The sequence below is a fragment of the Erpetoichthys calabaricus genome, chromosome 16, assembly GCF_900747795.2.
Source record: "Erpetoichthys calabaricus chromosome 16, fErpCal1.3, whole genome shotgun sequence".
NCBI classification, from domain to species: Eukaryota; Metazoa; Chordata; class Cladistia; order Polypteriformes; family Polypteridae; genus Erpetoichthys; species Erpetoichthys calabaricus.
The window spans coordinates 72,592,978-72,605,792 of record NC_041409.2 but is presented as its reverse complement, the minus strand read 5'-3'; the positions used below and the strand labels follow the sequence as shown (position 1 = coordinate 72,605,792).

At 39.9% G+C, this 12,815-nt stretch overlaps 1 protein-coding gene across 4 annotated transcripts in view; it reads left to right on the top strand.

The window, feature by feature from the left end:
- Positions 1-321: 321 nt before the first annotated feature.
- Positions 322-12,815, top strand: part of cdkl1 (cyclin-dependent kinase-like 1 (CDC2-related kinase)) — a 58,696-nt gene continuing 46,202 nt past the window's right edge. Inside the window, exons 1-2 of one of the 4 annotated variants that reach the window (XM_028821792.2) lie at positions 322-598; positions 3,591-3,939. In XM_028821792.2, the coding sequence (XP_028677625.1) occupies positions 3,772-3,939 (168 nt within the window). In that variant the 5' untranslated portion in view covers positions 322-598; positions 3,591-3,771. The other 3 variants (XM_028821793.2, XM_051919946.1, XM_028821794.2) reach the window with 3 other exon arrangements.

Here is a 12,815-nt window from a genome sequence, read left to right as displayed (position 1 = left end):
TCTAGTTTCTTTCATAGCTACATCTCAGTGTCATATAGTGTCTTTCATGGCTCTGTCTATTTACCTAACTATAATATACGATTGCGCCCCTCATATCCCTTAATATTCTCAGCAGTCCGACTGCACTGTAAAGATGTCCAATTGTTCGGCGCTTTGGAGGGTCTACGTTTCCTTGATTTTTCGATCCAGTTGCCCGTCGTGGCACACTCGGAATGAAAGTAGTAATTAGTGTCGAGACCCTGTTAAAAGGAGCTGGGCACACAGCCAAGGGAGTCATGGACATTCGACGAGCGGTTCGTCGCAGGTGTAGATACGTCCGAGGAGGGGCTAATTGTGCGGCTAGTCCTTTGGGGGCCGGACAAGGAGAGGCGGCAGTCACTGCTCTCCTCACTCCGATAGTTATTTACAGACGTATGCATTCACGGCGGCGGCGGCGGAAGACTAACGCACGTTTTGTTTGGAGACCCACCGTAGCACTAGACACGATCTGAGTCCTGAACCCGGGGCGCCTCACCCGTTTGTTCCGCGAAGCGAGTGCCAAGCTTCCTGTGGCGGCTCTTGGTGTCGGGGTGGAGGATCTGCCGCGGAGGAGTTCTGGGTACCTGCATCCATTCTCTGTCTTTTCTGTGGGCCAGCTTTGCTGTTAATTCTTCTTTTCATCTACCTTCTGATCCGAGGTATATCTGCGAAGATGGAATGAAAGAAAGCACGCCGAAATGAGAGCGCGAGCACCCGAAGGTGACTGGAACGGAGGTGCGCGCGCCTCACGCATCGGTGGAGTGGGCTGCTCTTAGCCAACGAACGCGCACAACATGTGCATTACAAATAACATAAACTAGCAAACATAACGGTGCTCATTCAATCTTCGTTCCAGCGGCACCGCGCAAAAAACAAGTCGCTTTAAACTGACCAAAAACATCAGCGGCCGCGCAGTAATTTGTGAGTACGTTTGCATTTCAAAGTTTGACGGTTAAATGCTAGTCGGGTATTCACGAATAACGGGTTATGTGTAAAACTGAGTACAGACGAAAGGCTTTTGGAGTTGTAAAACAATAGTTATTATGTTAGAGCTGCAAAGGATTACATCTCTCGTCACTTTCGGCTCATATGTGAATAGAGAGAGAGAGAGAGAGAGGCGTGTGCTTGGTGCCCAGGGCGGCATTTTCACTTTTGAACGCCGCGTCTCAAGTCTGCCCTGACCGCCCATCTGTCCGCAGCGGGGATGCGGGGAGTCCAGGGGGCATGAAAGTGTAGCAGCTCCGAGCTGGACAGCGCTGCCCCCATCGGACAACTTACTAGTTAGGGCTTGTACAACAGTAAAGGTTTATTGTGGATGTCCCTTCTAGAGACGTTATAGGAATCAAATGGCACATTTTCAATTAGTATAACCAACTTGAAACAACAACTCCGTGCTTTCACTGCCGAATTGAACTCTCCACTTAGTCAGATTTATTTTTTCTAGATAGTGTCATCTTACAGAGAATGCATCCACAAGGTGCTGTAACAAAGAGTTAAATTTTAGTCTAACAGGAGCAATATTACGAGGAACTGCCCGAAGCGAGTTAAACTGACACGAGGATAACCGAGGTAGAAAACCGAGAGGCGCTGGGACGGGTTTGAGGATAACGAGGACCATAAAACACACGCCGTGTTGACATAACTTTATACATTTCGAGTGCTTTTACTTGTAAGCAGAACCTTCTGTGATGGCCTGGTCTGACATTCCAGTGTGTATGCCGCTACTGCAGGTGAAACGTCCTTTAGTGTCAAGACCCCCGAACTACAGCTGGAGCGATGCTTTGTTAAACCCGCAAGTTGGCTTGTGTGTCATCAGAAAGATAACAGAGCACCGCAAACACGGGCAGGAAAAACTACACGCGAAACACATTAATTTGTACAAAAGCAGGGGTTCGTGGTTTAGTTTATACGGTATTTGTATTAATTGGATATCTGTAACTTTTCCTTTACAGTATTTACGGATAAAGTTATAGGTCTCGTTTACTTCAAACGCGGAATAGCTTTCTTAGTTTTTCTTTTTCAAATTTTCCCTTTATCCTAATATTGTTTTGTATTTTTTTTATTGAGCTTTTGTAAAAAACAATTTCCCTCTGGGGACAAATAAAGATTCTATCTATCTATCTGAATTTCTTTTTTTTTATCAGTGGGAATGACCACATTTTTCCAGGCTTACAGTTAATTAATTCTTATGTGTGATGATTTATAATACATTTTTTGTCATTTTTGGGAAAAAAACTAAAGTCTCATAATGCAGATTATTAAATTAATGGGTGAATGGATTAGAAAACTTACTGATAAATGTATACGTTACTTTAATCAGTTATAACAAAGGGACAGTGTATTTTTTATTATTGTAGTATTTTAATAAGAATATTATTTACATGTATTTTATTTAGGATATTGAGATGATTATTTTTAATTATCATGCATGATGATTTTTTAGGGAATCAACTTATATACTGTATGTGTAATGTAACTGCTTGAATTTAAAATTTTACAAAATACAGCAGATTTCATGTACATTTTATCTTTACACCTTTATTTTAATACCACACATATTTAAGCAGGCACTTATTTTAAATTATCTCTTGTTATGCAACAACATAAACATATTACACAATTATTCAGCTCAAACTTAATCTCTTCCATTTGTGCATTCATGGTATTTTAATGTGCTATTAGACTTTTCTTGAGTCTGTTGCAGTGGAATGGTGTCCCATCAAGGGAGACTGCAGGGTTAGCCCACCGCTGTTCCTGTGGGATCTTGCAATGGAAAAAAGCAGGCTAAGAGAGTTTACTATAAGTCATTGTTTTGAATCGACCAAGTCCAAAGCAGAGTCAAATATATTGTACTATACTAATATTATATTATCCCTGAAATGAACTGGCATCCTGTCCAAGTGGTATTCCTCCCTTGCAGACAGTGATTGCTGAGACTTTGCCCAAGATAAGCGGTTTAAGAAGATGAATGGATATTATTATATATTTGTCACATACAAATTATACTTACAGTACAATATGTTGTTAAATGCTTAGTTTCTCAACTCCAGTGAATCTGCCTTTAAAAAGAATATAAAAGGATAATAACAATAATAAATGACTATAAAAATCAGAAATCCTTCATAGAATTTTAAGTATTTGATAAATGCTAAATAACAATGTAAGAGTTAACAAAATATGGCACAGTGTAGTTCTGGACAATTCAAGATGCATAAGGACTGTGGGGGAAAAAGCTCCTCCTCAGTCTCTCTGAACTGGAGTTTAGACAGCAGTGTTGTTCATATTATATATTAGATTAGATTGTGAACCGCTTCCCCATAACCCTGCCCTGATAAACTGGTTAAGAAAATGGATGAATCGATGGATTATATACCGTTTCTTGTGTAGTGAATTTGATCTTGTATGCTTTCAGTACTGATGTTGCTTATTAGCTTATTGTTGTTAATCTTTTACTGAAAACATAAGCATGAATAAAACTGATACTGTAGTTCTTATAAACAATATAATACAATTCATCATTTGAACTTTATGTGTATAATAATTACATTTTTTGTTTGTGCATGTTTCTACAGGAAAGCCTCCAGATCAAGTGTGCTGCTTGTGAGCCCAGCCAGGCCCTTCTCCAACAAAGACGGAGTGTAGTGCCCATGAGAAGCAGACTGTTTTGCTTGGAGAGCTTCAAGTATTTTCTCCGCCAACAGTGAAGTGGGTTTTTTACTGACACTGACAAGTAGTTCTTCATCCTGTTAAGCCATGGAGAAGTATGAGAAGATTGGCAAAATTGGAGAGGGTTCCTATGGAGTGGTGTTTAAGTGTCGAAACAAGGATACTGGCCAGATTGTAGCAATCAAGAAGTTTGTAGAATCCGAAGACGACCCGGTTATTAAAAAGATTGCTTTGAGGGAGATCAGGATGCTGAAGGTACTTTCTGTGTTATGACATTTTCTTCTCTTCACGCAAAAATGTAAAGCAATTTTATTAAACTTTTAATACAGAAGTGTTTAGAACTATTATAACTATATTCACTTAATGTAATAAAAATAATGCAAGTATAACTTAAATACATGGCCTTGCATTTTTCAAAAAAAGAGATTTGAAGTTTAACTTGTGTATAACACTATAAGTGCATTTCAGATCCGTGGTAAAATGTCTAACTGCTTTCTATTAGTTATGCAGTTAAGTCGTTTCCCAAAAAAACAAATAAACAAATTCCCAGTAATTTAGTTGCATTACTAAAATGTACAGTAGGTAGAAAAATGGGGGCATGTGCTGTTACAGAATGTGTTGGCCGGCGAAGCTAAAGGTGATAGGAATGAATGCATAATCGATGCCAATCAGGTCTGTGAAGTGCTGTACATTTTTGTACATTTTAGTTACAGTATTTTTAAGTATACACGCATTTTGTATTCACTACTCATAGCATGCATAGCCGACTCAACTACTCCTGTCTTTGTTTTTTTCTTTGTTAAGGCAACACTTTATTGTGTGAAATTTGATGAATACTGTATATAGTGTAAAGAATAAACCGTTTATAATGCCAGGGTAAATACTGTGTTGAAGAGGATAACCTTTCTTGAGCAGGTTCTTTGAAATTCAGTTTGAGCATGTAGCAGCCTGCATATTTTACTTTGCACTCACACATTTGTCTTTTTCTGTGTCATGTGTACACTCTTTTCTGCTTGCACTGTACAGTCATTCAATATTTACTAGAGGAAATGTCAGTTAACCATATGTTAAGTGATTACATTGAATCAGCTGCTTTGATCCCAGCCTGTAGTGAGTTTTTCAAACACACTGCTGACCTTCTTAGAGTTTCTGGGAGCTGATTGTGTTGTCAGCCTGAGATATGGAATTGGAGAAGAACCTCCCTCTGTCCATCCATCCGTCCACACATTGCATTATTTTTGTCTTCATTTAGTTGAATTTAAAATGGAGAGTAAAGAAACAAACTAACAGCAAATGCAACTGTAAGTTTTAGAGATTTAACCAATACCTCCAGTGTTTTCAGCTTGTGACTAGTAGCTATACTTTCTCTGTATGTCTATTTCTTTTTTTTTCAGTTGAGATTCCTGTCTCTCCCCTCATTGTCCAGGGTATTAATTACTGTGTTTTTATTATTTCCTGGGGCTATTTCCTTTGAAATCTCCCACATACTTCCCTCCAGTCTTGCTTTTATTTTGACTGTTTGTGGTAGCAGAGTTTCTCACTTTGTTGCGATGTTTCAGTTATATTGTGTCTTCCATCTCACTAAAGTGCAAGTGTATTTTTTTTTTTCCATTCCTGAAAGAGTCATCTGTGGTCATTATTTGGAGGACGTTGTAGAAGCTGCAGAGGAAGAATGGCAGCACATTCATTAGTGTTGACAGTTGGCACTCGGTGTCATGGAATGCATTTGACCATCCATGGTGTGTTGTCTTTGTGGAGATTGCATGTTTGCTTGTCTGACAGACTCAATACTCTCCACAAGGACCTTGAACTGGACAAGCAAGTGCTAATAGGTGGATAAATAAATAGACGGACTAATGTAAAAATTGCAGTTTGGGCTTAAATTTGCATTATGATTGCCATTTTTTTTTCTCTCTTTCTCTGTGGGATCCTAAAACTCTTATCTTGAAAGGTTCACGAAATGTTCCAGCTGATTTAAGTAGAAAACAGGGTAACCTAATTAATCAGGCTTATCTGGCTATTAGCTGTCTACATCCATGCACTTGTTAAAGATGGCCTTGCACTGATGCACTGTATCTGCTTTACCTACATGACACTGCAGTTTGTTCTAGATTACCACTCTTCTGTGTGAAGAAATGCTTTCTGGTTCCCCTTATTTTCAGCTGGAGCTCAGAGATGTCAGATTTACTATTTAATAAAATAATTTTCTTTGAAAGACATGACATCGAGACTCATAAAACAGATTGGATGCCTCTCTGCCTTGGCGATTGTGGGCCTTTCATGGTGGTGCGTAACTGTCAGTTGCTAGCCTTGTTAGAAGAGAGGACTAGGCACTGTGGTTTTGTGATTGTGTGTGTGAGGACTTTCTGCACTTTCCTGGCACTGTTGGATTAATCATTTTTTGTCAAATACTATTTGCTTGGCATACTGTGCACCGTACCGTATACAGCAGCTCTTGAGTAATTTTCAGAAATTATGACTCCCAATCTCATACTAGGGATGGTTCTTGGGGACCCTGCTGTCACAGCTCTTGGCAAGTCATGTGTTGTGAATTAGTAGAAAAGGAAATACAATGTGTTGGACTGCCAAATGCAAACATATTTTTGAAAGTTCTTCCTTGATGGTATTAACAACATCTCAGAAATAACATTGTGGGTGGCAGAGGTTAGAGCTCTAATATGCTGTACTGTATTCTCGTATGTGAGACACCTTAAAAAAGAAGGCATGTGCAGAAGCATTAGAGATGGAACAATAAAAGGAGATAATGCTAATAGGAGTAGGAAAAAAGTCTGATTTAGTAGAGCGGGCAGGGGACTCAAGTAACCGACAGAACTGACCGTCAAAGTCACAAACACAAACCCAAAACCGTAGTCAATATTTTTTTTTTTTTTTTTTGTTCTTTATTTTGCCTTATACAATTTCTTGTATTAGGAATTTGGTAGTTTTCGCATACCCCTTGGGGTCAGAGCGCAGGGTCAGCCATTGTACAGCGCCCCTGGAGCAATTATAGGTTAAGGGCCTTGCTCAAGGGCCCAGCAGAGCAGGATCTCTTTTGGCAGTGACGGGGATTCGAACCGGCAACCTTCGGGATACCAGCGCAGATCCTTAGCCTCAGAGCCACCACTCCACCCATGTAAGATGTTGTCCTCATCCTAACTGGTAGAAGTTGTGGTTGATAAAGAAAATCCAATCCCTTGGATATCAGAAAATGTGCACTGCTATCTTAACTAGGTGAGGGTGTGATGATAAACTGTCACATTTAGGGTTGGGTGGTATACCAGTACTGAATGGTACCAGAAGTAAATGGCAGCTTTAAAAGACCTTGTACTCAGTACTTCGTTCTTCTGTTCCTCAACATGCTGGGTGGCAGAGGTTAGAGATCGAATAAGCCGTATTCTTGTATGTGAGGTGGTCCTGAAATATAACCCAAATCTTTTCAATTAACAAAATTGTGGTGCAGGTTTCTAGCAAGGATTTTGAATACCAGGATTTCCAATTCAAAGTTTTCACGGTAAGTTTAAGGGGATGGCAGATCTGTATACTTTATGTCACTTCTTGGTCACATGCATGTACATTAATGATGTCATCAAACACAACAGTAAGACGAAACTTGAAATATAAGTTTGAATTATGATTTGATTTGTTTATAACACATTAGTACACGTCTGTTCCCCCACTCTGAATTGCTGACAGATACTGCCCAGAACGTCACATGTTAAGCCTGTCTTTAGGGGACATTGTCATGATTTCAGTTCCCTGTCACACTAACGTGACATCTCAGAGATTGCCGTGTGTTTTTTGTCGTCTGCTTTGCTAGAGTAGTCACATCTGATTAGAGGTTCCCCTAAAGCACTGACGGACTGTAACTTTATACAGCCCAGCGTCTGTGTGTGCGTGGCTCTATAGGTCACAGATGAGCTGGCTGGGCCATCCCTTCAAGGACGTTCATCACCGCTAGTCTGACATGTGCACATCCAGGAGATGAGTGTAAATCATTAGTGAATTCCTGGACCCCGTTTCTTGTATTGTAACCATTTGAGGTTCATATTCTACAATTGAATGACTGGCAGCACTGGTGTGCATGCCTGGGGTCGGCTGACTGATCTCCTTGTATACTGGGATGCTGAGCTACATTTCAAGGAAATAATGTTCTTATCTGAAAGCGTCAAGTGGTCTCTTAAATCTCTGTGCTCTGTGTAGACTCCTAAAGGTCAGAACAGCTGATCTGATACCGTGCATTTAAACTGGTAAGTTCAGGGTCTGTGTGGAAGTTAGCACTGCTACTTCTGATTTGAGAGTGACAGTAATTATTTAATTCCAGAGAGGGTGAGGTTTTCCGTGGTTTAAAAGGTCTTTAGGGGCTGTTGTGACAGTCTCATCAGGAAGAAGCGTGCAGACTAACTTTATTAAATTGCCCAAGACTTGAGAAGCAAACAAAAGGAGGAACGAGCATTGAAGTGCAGCCATGTTTATTAGATGACTGGCAGAAAAAGGAACCCCGAACAGCACCACCCTAGCTTTTCAAGTTTTCTGTCTTCCACTTGTAAACAAGGCGCACACACAACTAGTTGACCATGGAGACGCCAAGCCTGTTTCTTCTTGTTTGGCCAGGTCTGTTTGTTTTAACGTGTGGTAGCTTGCCTCGGAGGGAGATGCTGTAATCCAATATAAACAAAAAGCCTGCATGTGTGGGGGTGTGTACCACTCTGAGTTGGCGTCCTTGTGGGAAATTGCTTGAGTGATTTCACGCCTGCCCACAATGAAATATACATGTTTGAAGAGGTGGAGTTCTTCACAGGAGTAGTGCAGTTCATTGAAGCTGCTATAGAGTGACTTGAATATTGAATTGCTATATCACTCCAAAATATAGATTTAATTTGTGCAGAGACTAATTCACCCAAATCAGTAAGGAACAGCTGATATATTGCTGTCTTGAAAGGCCACTCTATCTCACAGGCTGAATGGTTGATTGAGGTATGGATCAGGTGCCATTGCCTTAGCAGTAGCAAGCAAGTGACTAAAATGAACTTTTTACTTAAAATATTAGTATGAGATTCTGCTGTGTATCATGTATCTCACTGCCCATGGATATATATTTTTTGTAAAAGCCTTTACATATTCTTATGGACACCTTCAAAAAGAAGGCATGTGCAGAGGCATTAGAGATGGAAACATAAAAGGAGATAAGGCTAATTGGAGTAGGAAAAAAGTCTGATTTAGTAGAGCGTTCAGGGGACTAAAGAAGCCGACAGAACTGACCGTCAAAGTCACAAACCCAAAACCGTAGTCAATATGTAAGATGTTGTCCTCATCCTAACTGGTAGAAGTTGTAGTAGTTGAAGAAAATCCAATCACTTGGATATCAGAAAATGTGTACTGCTATCTAAACTAGGTGAGGGTGTGATGATAAAGGGTTGGGTGGTATACCTGTACTAAATGGTACCAGACGTAAATGGCAGCTCTAAAAGACCTTGTACTCAGCACTTCGTTCTTCTGTTCCTCAACATGCTGGAGAGTCCACAGGGACCCTAAACTCACTCACCCCACCCCTTCCCCTTGAACAACAACATTTATTTAAATCGCACATTTTCATACAAAAAAGTAGCTCAAAGTGCTTTACATAATGAAGAAAAGAAAAATAAAAGACAAAGTAAGAAATTAAAATAAGACAACATTAGTTAACATAGAATAAGAGTAAGGTCCGATGGCCAGGGAGGACAGAAAAAACAAAAAAAAACTCCAGACAGCTGGAGAAAAAAAATAAAATCTGCAGGGGTTCCAGGCCACGAGACCGCCCAGTCCCCTCTGGGCATTCTACCTAACAAAAATGAAATAGTCCTCTTTGTGTTTAAGATTCTCACGGAAGGACTTGATGATGATGGTCATGCAGACTTCTGGCTTTTAATCCATCAATGTTGGAACATCACAGTGCTTTGAGTAGATGGTGGTGCACAGAAACCAGAAAAAGAAATGGAAGAGAGTGTAGGGGTTAGTACGGATTTTAGAGCCACCATGAATAGTTATTATAATGAACTGGATATACAAAGTATCAGGATTAAATTACAGTGAAGTTATGACAAGGCCATGTTAAAATAATGTGTTTTCAGCAGTTTTTTAAAGTGCTCCACTGTATTAGCCTGGCGAATTCCTATTGGTAAGCTATTCCAGATTTTAGGTGCATAACAGCAGAAGGCCGCCTCACCACTTCTTTTAAGTTTTGCTCTTGGAATTCTAAGGAGACACTCATTTGAGGATCTAAGGTTACGATTCGGAATATAAGATGTCAGACATTCTGATATATAAGATGGGGCGAGATTATCTAAGGCTTTATAAACCATAAGCAGAATTTTAAAGTCAATCCTGAATGACACAGGTAACCAGTGTAGTGACATCAAAACTGGAGAAATGTGCTCGGATTTTCTTTTCCTAGTTAGGATTCTAGGATCTTGAAGTGCTGTAGACTCCACAGGGACCAGTCCACACACACTTTGGACAAACTGGAGGTTCCGTCTAGCTCCAGGATTCCCCCTATGCTTTTCAATGCAATTGGAAATTGAAATGGTGACCTGCGGAGTGCGGCTGGGCAAAGAGGCTTGCATTTATGTGGTGTAACAGGGAAGCTCATGATTGTGCAGTGCACAGGGGTGGCTGGAATAATAATAATAATAATAATAATTCATTACATTTATATAGCGCTTTTCTCAGTACTCAAAGCGCTATCCACACAGGGAGGAACCGGGAAGCGAACCCACAATCTTCCACAGTCTCCTTACTGCAAAGCAGCAGCACTACCACTGCGCCACCTGTGAGGAATGAGACAGGGGGATTTAGAGAGGTGTTTGCTTTTGCATTGTTTTGGTACTGATCCCAAGGACCAGAAGCTGGTATCAATTCAAAATTTTAGCACTGATCCAATACTTGTCACATTACCAGGAACCAGCGTAGCAGCAATAAACAACATGGCCACAATGGTGCAAGCATTGACACTTAATGACGGTGACCACAGCAAAGCCAAGAAACAAACTGACATCATTGCAATAATGATAGAAATTATATATGTAAAAAAAGACGTGTTATAATTCCAAAAGTATATCAAGTAGTTTACTGAGGCATCAACACCTTGATTTGTCACACACATTTTCATATGCTGATCAGACTTCATGAGGCAGTATCATTAAATTTACTTCAATAAATGCATATATAAAGCAGTTCCATTTACATGAATAGAAGGCTGTACACTTCCATTCATTCATCTGTCCTTTATCAATCCAGCTCCCTATCTTAGCAGTGTTGGTGCAATAAAGGACATGGTCTTTGTTTTCTCTGGTATACTATAAATGAATTGGCCTAATTACCCAAAATTTTCAAATGTAAGGAAATAAAAATATGTCTAGCTGTTTTTTGTTGTGTTTTCTCATAGTTTAAGAATTAACAAGACAAAAAGGCACTGTATACAAAAAATATTTTGAAGGGGTGCAATGTGGAGATTGGTTTTGTAGGCAAAAGAGGGCAAGGAGGTAGTAGAAACACTGGCAAGGGTTGGTAGAGCGCATGCAGCAGGGACCTAATCCAGGTCTTCAAAATCCTCCATAGAATTCTTTCAATTTAATAGCAAATTATTTACTGGAGCAGTGTTTCCCAACCTCGGTCCTGGGGGCACATTGTGGCTGCAGGTTTTTGTTCCAAACAGCTTGTTTTTAATTGGACTCCTGGGCTAATTAAGTGATGTGTTATTTCCCAAGTTCTGTGTTTTGGGAACAGTATAGAAATTAGAAAAATAAGTTTGGTAAAATATATATGTATAGTTAGTTATATGGGAATAATGTATTTATTTCTTTTTAACAATATTTTCATCTTGATTTTCATTCTACTTTTCTAGGTGTTCTAATTGTTTAATTAATCCATTATTTAGTAATTAGTGGGTCTGACACTAAAGTACTTGCAGCCTTTGATTATTCAGTGTTGTTTGCCAGCGTGTCTGCTCTGCTCATTGTTAGTTGTCATTAACTCTTTGAGGGCTGAATATTTTTTCCAAAAAACAGTTTCTGAAAAGCAATGGATTCACACAGAAATCAACATAAAATGTCTGCTGCTGCATGCTGTGGCAGCCAGTTTGACAAGAATGTGTAGCAGGCTTGCTGTCAAGCTATCTTCACATGGCTGAGGCAGCAGCGGTCACGGTTTCTACCTCTTATCATTGTTAAGTGGCACTCCTCCCTGGCAAACATTACCATAGGCATATCAGCTACATGAACCCGGTCAGCACCATGATTAGCTGGAGACCAGTCAACTGAAGCTGGAAGCTCACATTAGTTTTTGATCACTTGTTTCAAAATCAGAGTCTTATAAGTCATAGTCCACTTCAGAGATAATAGGCCAAACATCATCCACACAGTAGTTTGCTTTATGCATTCACTTTGATCTCTCGCTAGATGTCACTGCCATTTTTACTGTTGCTTGCGCCTTGCTAGTCACACAAGCTCAGTAATTCTCGGTCAAACCAATGAAGCTACAACTTTAATTCTAGCAACGAGAGTCCAGCAAAACCATAACAGTTGGTTTTGTCATAGTTTACAGTCGATTTACCATCGTCAACTCCTCCTTTGGACAAAAGTCGACATCAGCCCTGAAAGAGTTAATAAGATACAACGAAGGGAGAAAAACTGAACAGAGAAAGGGCAAAATAGAATGAAATCAACAAAAGAGAGTAAGGCATTTAAATCTATAGAAAGCAGAAATATTTCTAATGTCTTACAAATGTAAAAATCATGCTGCTGTGCTTTTCTGAATGTAGAATAAAAGAAAAATAATACCAGCTAATTAAATGAGATCAGTGCTATCAGGTGTTGTCACGGATTAGGAATTTTAGGATTAGGAACAAAAACCTGCAGCCACAGTGTGCCCCCAGGACCGAGGTTGGGAAACACTGGCCTAAAGGACACCAGTGGAAATAAAGTGGGGGGGGGGGGGGTGTTTACTACTGAAGCCAGGAAGCCTCTTTTACTCAAAAAGCTTTAGGAATCAGGAACAAACTACTGAGCCATGGAGTTGAAGCAGAAACCTTTAAGGAGGATCAGGATGAGATACTGGGACAGCTTAGCTATTAGCTAAACAAACAAGCTTGATGGACT